Genomic DNA, 16057 nt, shown 5'->3' on the forward strand with positions numbered 1-16057 from the left:
CTAAAGGAGGGAATGGTGTCTGTTTCCTCCCACTTCCCCCACCTCCCAGCCCCAGTTGCTTGATAAAGACCTGCTGGATTAACATCCGGTCAAACAAAATTTTGTGTGTATAAATGCATCAAAAGCAGCAAAGCAGAAGACAAAATGATGATGATTATTACTAAAGAGTATAATTTGAGGGGGCACTGGAAAAAAAGCAGCAGATAAAAGTTATTATTATGTACATGGGGAAATTTATGGGTAGGCAGAACCTGAAGCCATTAAGGTAAGAATCCGACTTCTGGGCCACTCAGATCCACACCCCTTAACTCTTTTTCTTGTTGAGGTAGGAGGTGGAATTTATTAGAGATGGATGCTTTCGGTATAGATGAGAACCTAAAGGCTTCATCTAACGCACATATAAACCACAAACGAGGATTTACAGATCTAGTTGTTAATAATGTTAATAATTATGAAAATAATACTTTTAAATTAAGAAGTATACCACATACTTAAGGCAAACAAAATAAACACTTGCAACATCTGCCTTGCTCGGGGTCATAAAAAATGTATTTGTGTTACTAGTCATGCACGTGTGTGTGTATAGTTATGTATGTGACAGATGGAACAGAACGACTGAGAAAGTGGGAGGAACATTTCACTTTTAAAAAAACTACCACCCTATGCCAACAAGTTTGACAATTTAGATGAAATGGACACATTCCTAGAAAGTCACAAACTACCAAAATTGACTCAAGCAGAAATGGAAAATCTGAACCTATAAGACTTAAAGAAACTGAACTAGAAATTTAAAATCTTCCCACAAGTAAACACCCAGGCAAGGATGGCTTCTCTGTTTAATTTTATCAAATAATTAAAGAAATAATACCAATACTTCAAAAACTGAACTTATTTCCAACCTGGATTATAAGGTCAATATCACCATAACAAGTCAAGCAAAGACATCACAAGAAAGGAAAATGACAGATGTCCTTCATGAATACAGATGCAAAAATTCTCAACAAAAATATTAATAAACCAAATCCAACATGACCAAGTGGGATTTATCCCTGCAATTAACATCCAAAAAAAATTAATGTAACATACCATATTCATATAATAAAAGATAAAAATCACATAGTCATCAATAAACACAGAAAAAGCATTTAACAACATCCAAAACCCATTCATGACAAAACTCTTAAACTTGGAATAGAATGGAACTTTACCTGATAAAAGGCGTCTATGAAAAACCTACAATGGGCATACTTCAAAGTAAAAGAGGAACACTTTACCCAGACCAGGAACAAGGCAAGGACGTGAGCGCTCATCTATCTAACCAGTGAAATCAGGCAAGAAAAGAAATAAAAGGCATCAAGACTGGGAAACTGTCTTTATTCATAGGTGACATGATCCTATATATAGAAAATCCTAAGGAATCCACCCCCAAACTATTAGAACTAATAAATACAGCAAATTTGCAGAATATAAGATCATTATACAAAAATCAATTGTATCTTTATAAACAATCAAGAAGCAATCCAAAAATAAAACTAGAATACAATTCCATTCAGAATAACAAATTATCTGTCTATCTATCTATCTAACTATCTATCTATATTTCACGTTGGAACAAATCTAACAAAACACATGTAAGACCCAAACATTTCAAAACTTTGCTGGGGGGAAATGATGCAAGCAAAAAGATGAATCATCACCTAACACAATACACAAATTTAACTCAAAATGGATCATACAGTTAAATATAAGAACTAAAAAATAAAACTTTTAGTACAAAACACAGGAGAAAATCTTTAAGACCTTGAGCTGGCCAAAGATTTCTATACCAGAAAGCATGATAACCTGGACCTCATCAAAATTCGAAAAGTATTGCACTTCAAAAGACACCATTTAAAAAATGAGCTTCCTCTTCCTGTAAGCAGCCTGATGGTCTCTAAAAATGGTTCACTATTCACCTGACCCAGAGAACCCCACAAAATCATGCAAATCGAGTTCAAATCTCCATATCCACATTAAGAACACTCATGGTGGCCCAAGCCATCAAGGGTCTGTCTGCATATCCGAACAGCCACCAAGTATGTAAAGGATGTCACATTACAGAAGTGATGTGTGCCATTCCATTGTTACAATGGTGGAGTTGGTAGGTGCGCCCAGGTCAAACAGTGGGGCTGGATGCAGGGTCGGTGGCCCAAAGAGTGCAGAATTTTTGCTGCACATGCTTAAAAATGCAGAGAAGAATGCTAAACTGAAGGGTTTAGATGGAGACTCTCTGGCCATTGAGGACAGCCAGGTGAACAAAGCTCCCACGATGTGGCATAGAACTTGCAGAGCTCTTGAGCAGGTTAACCCCCACACAAGCTCTCCCTGCCACGTTGAGATGGTCCTAACTGAAAAGAACAAACTGCTCCTAAACCAGAAGAGGAGGTTGCAGAGAAGAAAAAGATATCCCAGGAAAAAACTCTAGAAACAAAAACTTATGGACCAGGAGTAAATTCAGCATCATATAAATGCTAAAAGTCAAAAAAAAAGAAAGAAAGAAGAAAACACATGCAAAGCTTTATCTGGCGAAGGACTTAAAACCAGAATATATAAAGAACTCTTACAACTCAATAATAAGGCAACTCATTATCAAAAACTGGGCAAAAAATATGAGCAGACATTTCACTAAAGATGTGTGAATGATTAATAAGCACATGAAAAGATGCTCAACATCATTAGTCATTAGGGAAACGGAAATTAAAACCACAGTGACATACCATTAGAACAGTTATATTAAACAAGACAAGAACAAATGTTGGTGAGGATGTAGAGAAACCCAAATCCTCAGATACTACTGGTGAGAATGTAAAATGAGGCACCAACTTGGAAAATGGTTTGGCAGTTTCTCAAAAAGTTTAATATAAAAATAACGTACAATTCTACTTCTGGAGAAATGGAAACACAAGTCCTGAGAAAGGTTGTATGCACGTGTTCATATCAGCATTATTTCTAATAGCCAAAAACTGTAACCAACAAACATCCTGTCACTGAGTGGTTAGACAAAATGTGGTATGTCCATGAAATGGAAGGCAATTCAGAATAAAATGGAATAAACTACTGATACACATTACATTATGTGTGAAATCTCAAAACTATGAGAAGGGCAAGAAGCCAAACAAAAGAAGTCACATGTTCATGGTTACATTTATATGAAATGTCCAGAAAAGGCAAATTTAAAAACAGATAGTAGATCTGAGGATATGAATGGGATTTAATTGTAAATGGTCATGAGAAATCTTACTGCGGGAGTGAAAATATTCTAAAACCAATCTATGATGATGAATTCAAAAAGTAACAAAATTGAATTATACATTTGAAATGGATGAATTTTATGATACAATTTTACAGTAAGATATAACTCAATAAAGTTATTTTTTTAAAAAAGTTTGGTTGTTAAATAATGGGTAATGGAAAAAGCACCCAAGGGTCTTAAGGAGGCACTCAATAAGTGATTGGTGAACAAATACAGAAAAATAACCAAGCAGGCCACTGATTGTTTTTTAGAGTATCCTAACACATCTGATTACTGGAGGCATGAACATGGTATCATGGAGAAAAGATCCACCCTGGGATGGGATAAGAGACATAGACTAGAATGTAACTTCAAACACCTAACTAGCTGGAGGTATTATGAAACTTATGAAACCATGCTGAGTTTAAGTTTCCCTGTGTAGAATAGAGTCATTTGAGTACTTAATACAAGGAATGAACAAACACAATGAATAATGGCAGAAGCTATATTACACCTGGCCTAAAATACATCTGGTGAAAGAAACGTTAAGTTTCTTACACCAAAATGTCTTCAGGGCCTTTGTATGTATGGACACTGCTACAAACCAAATACCACACCTCTATTTTCTCCAGGTTAAGACTAAAGCACACTAGAAGCCTTTTCTCAAGGAAACAGACTAAGCTGAGGCAAAGCTGTAACCAATCAGGACACTGAGTTCCTCAGAATGACATGTATAATTTATGTGGTACATGCAGTGAGGCAAGTCCAATGCAAACAAGTACAACTAAGTTGCAAGGTAAAAATTTTTAGAACAGGGAAGATACGCTAAAAATAAAACTAGATAGACAGCAAGAGTCATTAAAGTAAGAAATAACTCGCACCAATAGTTATTTCCTACTTCCCAGGGGAAACATGAATTAAGAATAAGGAAGTATTTCATTAAATTGCTGATATATTGGAAAGAGGAAAGGCACCAATGCATGCAAGTAATGTTCCCAGCTCCGTTTTCCAACACCAATAGCCCCAGCATTTAGTTCAGGGGTTGACAAGCTACAACCCACAGGACAAATCTAGCCTGCCACCTATTTTTGTAAATAAAGTTTTATTTTCAGCAATAGAGTTGAATATTCACTTCAGAGACCATCTGACCTACAAGCCTAAAATATTTACTATCTGGCTCTTTACAAAATTCTTTTTGCAAATTTAGTTTGTTTAGTACTCAGTATGTATCAACTGATTAAGAGTTCAAATGTTTAAACCAAGGAATTAACAGGTAAGATTTCTGTACCTGATAATGCACTGGTTTAAAAGACATCGTGGGCACATCATGTGACAGAATCTACACTAATACTGCATGTTTTGGAGTCAAAAAGGTTTGACTCTAAATCTCTTCAGATATGAGAAGACCTTGGCAAGACATGTAAGTCAGTTTCCTCACTTCTGTATCATGGGCATAACACCTATACCTTCTAGAGTATAGCACCCAAAACGATTAACAGTAGCAGGCAACGACTAGTCAACAAATGTTAGTGCCTTCCATCTACATACGCAACTGGGACTTTCATCTACCCCTTAGTTTTTGCATTAACCCTCAGTCTTTAAAAGCCAGATGTCACTGGAAAGCATTGTTGTGCAATGTACCCCATTCCCTTAGCTATCTAATATGAACTAACCCATCTGGAATGTCCCTACAACTTTCTAAAGTAATGCCCATATGTAACCGGAGACAATGAGTTCTACAACTATAGTTCTTAACCTTGTGAAATTTCAGGATACACACATACAGATGTATATGTATTTACATAGATAAACAGTTTTGCCTTAAAACTAATCTCTCAAACTCAGAGATAGCTTAGCTCTCAGAGACTCTTAGTTCTAGAATAATAACTATATTATCCTATCTCTTTCAAGGCTTTTTAAAAATGATTTTTATAAGTCATTTCCAAGTCTTCATTTTTTCAAATGAAAGCATACTGTTCATTTCCAGTCTGTCCTCATTTCTGAGTGCATAAAGCCACTTTTAACCTTGCTGGTTAAAAAGGGAGAGAAATCCATGCCAACTACGGACTCTGGTGATAACGAAGTGTCGGTGTAGGTTCATCAATTGTGACACAGGCACCACTTTGGCAGGGATACTGAGAATGGGGAAGGCTATGTACGTGTGGGACTGAAGGTACAGAGGATGTCTCGGTACTTTTCCCTCAATTTTGCTATGAACCTAAACTGCTCTAAAAAAAAAACCCAAAGCCTGAATTAAAAATAAACAAAACAAAACACAAACAAATAGAGGATTAAAAAAACAATAGAATCTTCCAGACAAAGTAGCCACACATGATAATTTTTCCCGGGACAGTCTTGACTTAGGGCTATCATCACAAAGTAATAATTAGTAACACTCCCATTCACTCACAAGAGAGTCCTGGGTTACATGATAAATTACATGGTTACTCTACTTCTATGCCTCAACTTTCCATCTAAGAACTAAACCAGTGCTTCAAATTCCAAACTCAGTATAACCAGGGAAAGGGAGTGTGCACCCATCTCCTATCTCTTCAAAGATTTAGAAATTTGCCACCCAAAGTGCTAACACAAGTCTTTTCATTCTTACAGCCTGCTGCTTCAGAATCCTTCTTTCCCTCCTCATTTTCTAGGAAGGTAACATTTTTTAAAATCCCATACATATAACAACCAAAACATGTAACTGCGAAATACACATCTATGCTCATTAGCATACTGTGTAGTTCAAGAATGGATATACAAATATTTTTTTAAGAACCTGGCAAATTTTAAAAAATGAAATGCTGTATGTGAAAAAGATATTAAATGTATGCATTGTGGGGGAGTCTGAAAAATACATCAAAATATTAACCGTAGTGCTAGTTCAGTGGTAATATTAGGTGAATACATTCTTTTCTCTATGTGTCTGTTTCCAGCTTTACTTAAAATGAATCTGTACTGTGTCTATAATGAAAGACTCTCACATGCAGCCAAAGAACAGGATGTTCATACTAAAGCTGAAGTGAATATACAGGGGATGCATCCAGGCTTTAATAAATCCCAAACTGCTAAGCTAGCTAAGTACAGCCTAAATAACACAAGGTACTCAAGGAAGGCACAGAACACCCAGGACACTTCTAGGATAAAAGGATTGTCCTTTGCTTATGCAAAGTATTTTTAATGGCATCAGTGGCAAGAGATTTCTAGAGTTCAAGGTGGGGTTAGAGTAATGTTTCTTACCCAGGTTTAAGCTTGAAGAGGATCCATGTGAAGAGAGGGAAGGAGGTGGTGTCTGTGAATGTCCTGGTCCCTGACTAGGGAGAGGCATGCCCACGGGTCCAGGAGAGGAGGAAAAGCTAAGGCCGTTATAAAAACTGTGTCCAATGGGGGTCAAGCTGCTCGATGTCCTCTTATAAAGGTCACTGCTGCCAGTCAGGGAGTCACGGCGGGAGCCACTGCCAGTGTTGGAGTTTGCAACTAAAATGGAATTAAAACAATGCAGATAAGAACAGGCCTGTTCTTCGAAGAACAAGCCCAGTGACCTGTTCCTAACACTTGGATCCAGACTCCTTACCACCGCAAACTTGTCAGCAGAGACGGCCTAACTGTTCATGTGGCAGGTCTAGGGACAAGTAAGATAAATGAAGAGGACATGGCTCAGATGAGCACGAAACTGTTGTTTAAACCATCGCATATATACGCTAAATTAACCTTCCTTGTGTGTCAGATATTATTGAGTGGGGGTGGGTTAAGAAGCTCTGACGGTCACATAGGCTATGGAAAAGGTGAAAGAAAATGGGCTAAAAAGAATGCCTTTCATCAACCCAGAAGTTCTAGTAGGAAAAATGGAGTGCAGAAAACAGATTTGTAAATGGGGTATTGCCCCGTACACACGACTTACATATGCAAGCCTGTTTTCTCTATGGGTTTGTTCAATCAAGCCCCCGATTCCAATTTAAGATATTTTCTCTCAAACACGCCTTCTGTTTTGAGACCACACTGTTTTACAAACACTGCCATTATCCCATTGTTTACCTTACGACTTTCTTCCATCAAAACATTAAAAATATCTTGGTCTAAGTTCCTTCCTCCCACTTCTCCACAACATCCACTTTCATTCTTAAAGAGACTGGAGAAAACTCATGACTCTTTAAAGCCTGCAGATTGTGGCGTCCACTACCCTGTGGTCTTTAGTAAGTCGTTGTCCCTGTTTTGAACATCCATATGTCTGTGCTTCCCTCCAGGTTCTTCCCAGTGCCTGCACCAATCTCCCTGCTTTACTAATCCCCAAAACAAATCAACTATGAGATGTAAATAAATAGCAACATAAGCGTAAACCTGAAAATAGGCCCCAACTGTGTATCTTGATTTTAATAGTCCATCATCCCAAAGATAAGGTGGGACAGCTGGATTCCGATGGGGCTCGGTCCAGATCTGCCTGTGGTATCTGTCCAGGGTTCCATGCATTGTCAGTATTCCATAAAGATTGTAAAAGTAATTAAAATTCAGTTTTAACAGCACCTCAGTCTGATTTCTACCTGCTGTTCCAAACCCTCCAAGGGCTGATCCCAGGGTGGCGCCAAGAGAACTGCTACTTCCAAATCCCAAGGATGTGTTGGCAGGCTGGGCAGAGCCCTGGGAGAAGAGGGAGCTGCTCTGGGAATTGCTGCTCAGAGAGTTGTTGCCATAGAAAGAGCTGGATGCCAGGTTGTTATTGGGCTGCTGCTGGGGCTGGGGCTGAGGCTGCTGGGTTCCTAAAGGGCGAAATGGTCCATTTGTTGTTCCAGCAAGACCACCAGCTGCTCCATTTGCTGAAGCTGCCGCCGCTGCAACAGCTACAAAAAAGAAAGCAAACCATATGGCTATGAGAGGGACTGGCCACATTTCCAAAGTACATTGTTATCTTTTTTGAAAACCTTTAATTCTGCCATATCTTTTCAAAGTAGACACAAATGTTGTAAAGATCTATACAAGTATCTTTGATCCTTCATCTGAAGCTTTTATGTTCTATTTCTACTTTCAATTTGAGGTCAAAATACCACTGGAGCAAGTTCACTATGCTGGTGCTTTAAAGAGTTTGTAGTTTAAAATAGGTACAGATATCAAGTGTATCCATTTTAAATACAACTACTTCCCCAAATCTCAAATTCCACAAACAGCTATGTTGAGGACATTTTCCCAGAACCAATGTCAACCATCTAAAGTCCCTCAAATTCCTAAGATATTTAAGCATGCTGCTTTCTTCTGGATCTTCCCACTGTGGTTCCTAATTTTATATATCTATATCTATATATACATATATATATATATATATGTGTGTGTGTGTATATATATATATATATATATATATATATATCTTAAAATAAAAATCTATTTACCCCCCCAACCAAAATTAACTGCTCTGCCATGTCTCATTACTCCCCTTCCACCTCCTCTACACCCACCTCCCACAAAAACAACCAAAAAATAACAACAAAAACCCCTACATTTTAAAACAATGACATGGACTTCTGTGAAATCAGCCTTGGATTTCTGCCAACAGCACCATTTTGTATCAGTCATCTAACTTCCTACGTTTGCAGTGGATTGGGTCATTGCTGCTAACCAGCTGGTACATGCCATCAACAGAATTAGAAATTTATCGAGGTCACTTGTTGTTCCTGGTTCTCTTGGCAATATTATAGAGTATAACTGCTATAGTGAGAATTGTCGAATAAAGTACATTGTAACATATTTAAGAACAACCTTCCTTGCCCTTTTTAGATCTCTGACATGAATCCACTAAGATATAGGCTCACCTGCTTGTGCGGCTGAGGAACTAATGATGACTGGGGCAGGAGCTACGAGTCGTACAGGAGCGCCAAGACCATTTCTCGCTCCTGCATTCACCACAAGGGCACCAGTTTGGTCATAGTAAGCAGCAGGAGCCAAGACCGGATAACCTGGGAATATCGAGCCAACATATTATAAGTATATATCAAACTAACAACTGTCAGTTGGGTACCAGCATATTGTAAATAGTCACAAACTTTCTGCTTTGGGGACAGACAGACCTACATGTATATGCAGCTGTCACCATTCAAATAGCTATATGACCCTGAATCTCTGGTTATTCATTTGCTCACCTGTAAAATGGGGATAAGAATACCTGCCTAATAAAGTTCTTGTGAAGATTAAGCTAAAAGATGAATGTGAAAGATCCATGATATCTGGCACAATAGGGGGTAGTGTTATTTACCATCCACTCCTTAGCTGTTAGGGAATTTGGCACGACAGAGGATACCTATACTCTTAAAAGCGCTAACCAAGGTTATCATCAGCAACCACACACATTGACAAAAGTTTAAAGTTTTCTTAGCTACACAAATAACAAGATACAAATGGTTACAACAATCATAGTACTTCTATACCACATAATAATCTAAGTACAAATATGCGGCAAGTTAGCAGGGAAAACCCAGACAGGCTTCAATTAACAGGATCTTTAAATACCATATGAGATGGAATCTCCAAATCCCACTGAGCCATATAAGAAATTACAGGCAACTTCTTAATAAAACATAAGTGCTTAGTAACTAACAAAACAAATGATGTAAGTTAAATTTATTCACTGAATTCATAAATGAATCAATTAATTTGACCACGCTTTATGGTCAGTAAGGATCCATAAACTTACACTGAGGTCTTATCAGGACCTGTTTCAAAGGAAGAACCTCTAACTATATCCAGTCCATACAAATAGGACCAGGCGGCAGTGAGCCAAAAAGAACATATATTCAAGATATGTATCAAGCATAGGTAGCCAGCTACACAGCACCTCTGCTATTGGTTTGGAAGAAAGCCTAGAAATGTAACAGATGACCCTATAAGGAATACCACGAATTTCTTCCTAATAATGCTGTTCAAAAACATCAGTATAAAGACTAAAGCCTTGGAATGATGCAAAAGTGACCTGGCCACTCCTTCTACCCTTAATCCTGAGGGGGTAAAGTAGATCACCACCAACAAAAACAACATATTCGAAGCAATGTGTGTGGATTTGCATATCTCCACCATATAAGACTAAGACTGGCTCAGGACCATTAGGTGCTCTCATCAACGAACTGTGTTCTAAGTGAGGGCAAGTGTATGTCATCTTTGCCAGTTCCCCAATCATAAGCCTAAGCAAGTTCAAAGTTCTGATTCTCCTTTGAATATCTCCCAACAAGCAGGCTTTTTTTCCCTTAAAGTATTAGGAACAACAATGCAGCCTCACCTGGCATGCCTGCAGCCAGTCCTTGTCCAAAAGCAAGGGCAGAATTCACTGCTGCAGCTGCCACTAGTGGATCTGTTTGCTGTCCCTGCTGGTTTTGATTTGGGGTCAAAGGACGTTGGCTGGCTCCTCCACGGAGAACCTGGGAGATAGAAATAAATCAACTACTTTCTTCTCATTGTATCTAAAACCCATCATGTGCTTAACTTGGGTTGACTTTTAAAAATTGATGGTTGTAAAACATGTTTCCTATAACGGTTTTATATGACATGGCTGTTAGGATAAAAATTCAATTAACAACATTTCATACAGTGAAATTGCATTCTACCACTCTGAAACGTATTACCTTTATAAAGCAGCCAAAAGCATATAAAAGTTATGATACATTTATTAATCAAATATTTATAATGCCTACCATCTGGCAGGTACTAGGGATAAAGCAATGAACAAGACAAAGCCTCTGCCCTCCTGGAGATTTTATTCTAGTGAATGAGACAGACCATAAACTCTGTAATATAATGTCAGTGCTCTGGCCAAAAGTGGGTGAAGAAAGAGTATGATGGAGTGCGGGAGAGGGTTTAGACAGGATGAACAGGGATAATTCACCCACGTAATTAAGTTAAAATATCTGTGACCAAAAAAAATAAAAAGACCGCCCCCCCCCCCCCCCCCCCACACACACACACAAAAGCAGCTACATTTTCTTTGTGGAATACGACAGCATTTTCTCTCCCCTGGAACACTATTCCCATTCATCAAGGCCCAAATGAGCGCAGCAGATTTGATTTCGGGGGCTTCTGACCTGACTGTCTAGTTCTCCTCTCATCAATTCCACAAACACACAGCTATCTAAATGGAGATGAATATTAGTCAAGAACACTGACATTTCAGTGCAGAATACCAGTCCTCCCACTGTGATAGAAGATCTACTTTTTTATTAATGAAACACAGCTGTCAAGATGCTGGTAATCATTCTTATTCTGAATACTCTGAAGAATGTATTCCACAAGACCTATATACTACAGCAAGTGAAAATGCAAACCCCACAGACCAAGGTTAAAATTACCAAAGTGTATAAACAATGCACTTTGCAATGTTTTCAAAGGCAAAGTTCTTATCAGATCACTTTCACTATCAGTGCTATTTATAAAAGACGCCGGTATGTATTACTCTTGGTACCATTTCATAAAAAATTTAAGAGAAACACCACTAGCAAGCAATTAATATTTATTAAACGAGCATAAGGTGAACAACACTGTCTATATTGGCAAGAAGAGATGTGTAGACACTTAATTTACCTAAAGCCTCTTATTTATCTGTAAAAATAGAGTAACAGCTTATCTTGCAGATTTGTTGGTAATATGAAAACTACTGACCCAAAAAACTAGCTGTAATTTCAAAACCTGTGTTTTTCCTATAATTTTGTGGAATCTAAAAAAAATAAAATAAAATAAACATACTCTCAGTAAGATTGATAAAAAGCAAAGGATTCTTGTTTGGATCATAATCATGGCACACAGATGAGCAGGTGTTTTGCCTTTAATTTGACAACACATATCAAAAGCCTCAATACTCATTTGATCAAAAAAAAACCCATTTCTAGGAACTTAGTCCATGAAAAATATCACAGATTCATGCCAAAAAAAAACAGTCATTAGTCTCATTTATAACACCACAAATTTGGTAAGTTAAATATCAAATAATAATGGACTGGTCAAAATAAAGTATGAGATACTCTTTGATGGATTCAAATGTAGCATGGAAATGTTATTAAAATAAACATTAAATAACATGGGAAACTTTAAAAACAGGATGTAAAACCATAAGGACCAAAAAAAAAAAAAAATCCCAATTTTAAACAAATTAATTAAATAATGCTACAGTGACAGACACCAAACATTAATACTGGTTTTTCCGACATAAACCAAAATGTGATTTTTTTTCTTTGAGTTTTCCAACTCACCACAACATTCAACAATAAACAGGTGTTGTTCTAGGAAGCAGGAGAAACTGGCCATTTAAAATAAAAAAACATACTGAGTTTTGCAGTTAATTATCCTTTCTCAATTCAAAAGCTCTTATTTACTGTAAGTTAGAACAGATATAATAGGTTTAAGATGTATATCCAATCCAATACCGTGTTTCACCGAAAATAAGACAAGGTCTTATATTGATTTTTGCTCCAAAAGACACATTAGGGCTTATGTTCAGCGGATGGCATCCTGAAAAATCATGCTAGGGCTTATTTTCTGGTTAGGTCTTATTTTCAGGGAAACACGGTAGATGTTATAAATATGCAGCCTTGCAGCCTGAAGATCAAGTACCTTCCCTTTGGTGACAAGCTACTTGTAAGAGAGCCAGAAGTGATTTGAGAATGGTGCTTGGCAGTTAATTATAGAACGGCAGAAAGAAAATTTACTACCAGTATGAATACTCACTTTGCCACTTACTATGTACCCTTAATTGGATAATTCCCAAGCAGTTCTCTCATATGTAAATTCATAATGTCATTATTTCAACTAGTTACACTGACCGAGGACCTGACACATAAAAGGCATTCAGTAAGCGCAGCTAAGTCTGAGCCTGAACGCCAATACAAACACAAAAGGGAACTCACCCTCAATCACACACAGTGTGTCTCTATTTGGACCAATGTTACCTTTTAATTATATGATAACTAAAATTCCTACTTGGGATAAATTTTGTTAACATTTACCTGCTGCTGCCCTTGCTGAGCCTGTGGGGTAGTCTGCTGATTAGCAGAATTTGTTGCTGCAGCAGCAGCGGCAGCTTGCTGTTGGAAAAGACTGGCAGGGTAGACTCCCCAGGGAGTAACTCCGTAATACTGGTGAGGGACCACAGCCGGGCCTAAAAGTAGCAAGCGAAAGGTAAGAAAAGTTTAGACTGGTAAGAATCAGCTCAGATCTTACTTGAAAGTATTAGGAATATACTGGTTCATTCTAGCTAATCATTAATTCTTTAAAAAAAAATATTATACATGATCCCCATAACCAAAGTCTTCTAAAGTCAGTAATATTTCAGCCATAGAGGAAGAAGCTTGTGAAGGATAAAACACTGGAGATACTGAAAGGGAGAACCACTGGTAGAAGCAGGAAGGGGTCAGTTTAAGAATATGTGGAAGAATTAGCCTTGGTCAGGAAGAAGGCAAAGGCAAACTTTTTCCAAGAAATAAAGGATATAGGGAAGACACTGCTCGAGTTTGCTGTTAAAAAGGAAATAAATGGTGGGTTTGTACGACTAAGTTGTACTCAGCTTTCAATGGCAAAGACGGCTCCTGAGGTAATTACTCGAGACAGGGATCCTCGTGCTTCATTAACTCCAGAAGCATGAAAATCCACCAGTCTTCTGACAAAATCCAGACCACCCTCCACTGAACCTCCTCTGCTCGATCTCTATGAAAATTGGTTTTCCTATTTCTATTTTTAAAGTCACAAAAGTCATTCAACACAACTACATTCAAACATTGATATATGAAATTTTAAATGTAAGTCAAAGTTGAAAACAGAAACAAAACATACAACACCGTATTACAGACCTGCTGAGTATCCTAAACACAACTCGGCTTTCTGCTTTAAACTAAATTATCTGTTCACCTTCTTTAGCAACAAGCTACAGCTGCAGCCTCCGCCACAGAGTAGGCAAGAGGTTAACAGTGCAATACAGAACAGCACCCTGGGTGTAGCAGAAATGTAAACCATTGCATTTTCCGAAGTTGGTGGCAAGAAAACATCAAGGCTGCCTATCTGCCAACCAAGACAAAGGCTCAAAGCTAGCTCCTCACATCTGCTGAAACACATCTCCAATTAGAATTTTCTTAAAACCCAGAGTTCAAGATATTTGCAACTTAATAATCACACCTTACAACGGAGTTCCAAAGAGCTATTTCAAATATAGCCATTCTGACATTAATCCAATAGAAACATTCACATAAGGTGAAATAAATTGGTACGTTTTCTGTTTCTTCATTTTAAGCTTCTAAAATACAAGTCAAATTAGACCACTGTCCAATATGGCTCTGACATTTCTAATTAGGTATTTTCAGTATCTGGAAGCTTAGCCAAGATCAAGAAGCGCCCTTTATAAGGGTGCCCACTGGCAAACACTATGTATGCTTAGAAAAGGTATGTTACAATTGAGCTATTTTAATGTAATGAGCAATGGCTTAACACTTTTATTAGAACCTAAATAGTCTAAAAAGCATACCTCCAAGTTAAAGAGAGTATTGGACCCCAAACTCTTCTGCCCCGTGTTTATAAAGAGGAGTGATCCTGGGCAGTTAAGAGAATGAAAGATAAAACATAATGAAGACCCTACCTGTGCCTTAGTTTCCTTATCTGCAAAATGGGTGGAACAGGTGGTCGGGTGTTGCCACATCTATCTTAAAAGGCTGGGCTAAAATCTGCAATGATATTCCCAAGGCTCCCCCAAAAGTCAACAAAAGAAACCTCTGTTGGGCACAGACTGCTATTACCATAAATTTTTAAAATATCCTTTAATTTTCCTCAACTGACATTCCTACTACTTTCCCTGGTCTGGTGGCCTATGACTGAGTTTAGGAAAATACCCCAGGGTGCATCATTACTTAAAGATTGACTCATCAGGACGCCTGTTTCAATTCCGGTGTAATTAACACTCCCTAAGAATAAGCAGTTTCATAGTTTGGGCAGTTAACATTTCCGGTTCTGTGTGAAAGCACTTAAGTCATTTTCAGTCTGGCTCAGCTGACAGTACAAAAAGCAAGATTCTCTTCACCAGACTATGATCTCAGTGAGGACAAATATGTCATACTTTAGACAAGTTCTCCGTTTCAAATAACATATAGTAAGTTATTTGAGCAAAAGTTAGTAGGCAGAGGAAAGAAAGTTCAGAAAAGAATTTAAGATCACAGAGATATTCTTACTATATAGTATACTGAGGTGCATGCCTGGGCTGAGTTAGAGCTAGTTCAAACCCCAACTCTATAATATTTAAACTGTGTGATCTCAAACAAGACAGCTCTGAGCCCCCAATTCCTAATCTGTAAAATCGTTATGTAACTACTCATATGAAAGAAAAGCACTCAGCACAATGCCTGGCAAACAGTTAATAAGGGTCAATTCTGCTAGGAAGAGCTTTCTATTTCTTCCCCAAAGGCCAAGACAGGCAGGAGAACGATACTACATATGTTCCCATCACAGCCCATGTCCAAATGTGAACAATTCTAAAGAAAATAATACAGACTTCTATACAGCACTTGAGTTCATAATTGCAAATCACATGCTATATAAGAAGCGAAATCTTACAGTAATATTTAGTGAAAATTAACATGACTGGATGGATCTGTTCCCAAAGAATATTTACTTTGGAAGGCATTTAGTTTGTCCTGACACTGAGTTCAAATACCATACCTTTATGACCCCACTATGGTGACAGCAACTGTGCCACAGAGTCACATAACAAAAGTGTCTGCCTTTTTGAAAGAGTTCAGTCTTGGTGGGGAAAGAAAATAAATACAAAGCAGTAAGTAACAGAGAAAG

General features: G+C 37.8%; 1 protein-coding gene and 1 non-coding gene across 27 annotated transcripts in view; both read right to left on the reverse strand.

Annotated features, from left to right (window-relative positions):
* The window catches only part of PUM1 (pumilio RNA binding family member 1), a 109994-nt gene that overhangs the window by 25507 nt on the left and 68430 nt on the right, over nt 1-16057 (reverse strand). For 20 of the 26 annotated variants that reach the window (XM_088790829.1, XM_088790822.1, XM_088790846.1 and 17 more), the window contains 5 exons: nt 13237-13388; nt 10524-10662; nt 9067-9210; nt 7807-8103; nt 6509-6745 (listed from right to left, as the gene is read on the reverse strand). In XM_088790829.1, coding sequence (XP_088646955.1) covers nt 6509-6745; nt 7807-8103; nt 9067-9210; nt 10524-10662; nt 13237-13388 — 969 coding nt within the window. The remainder of the gene's footprint in view (nt 1-6508; nt 6746-7806; nt 8104-9066; nt 9211-10523; nt 10663-13236; nt 13389-16057) is intronic. The other 6 variants (XM_088790832.1, XM_088790831.1, XM_088790830.1 and 3 more) reach the window with 1 other exon arrangement.
* Nucleotides 10336-10413, reverse strand: LOC148755610 (small nucleolar RNA SNORD103/SNORD85). Its single transcript, XR_016018796.1, has one exon. It is a non-coding gene; the product is annotated as a small nucleolar RNA SNORD103/SNORD85 (small nucleolar RNA).

This window comes from Rhinolophus sinicus, chromosome 14 (assembly GCF_057876585.1).
Source record: "Rhinolophus sinicus isolate RSI-liver-muscle chromosome 14, RSI-T2T, whole genome shotgun sequence".
NCBI lineage: Eukaryota > Metazoa > Chordata > Mammalia > Chiroptera > Rhinolophidae > Rhinolophus > Rhinolophus sinicus.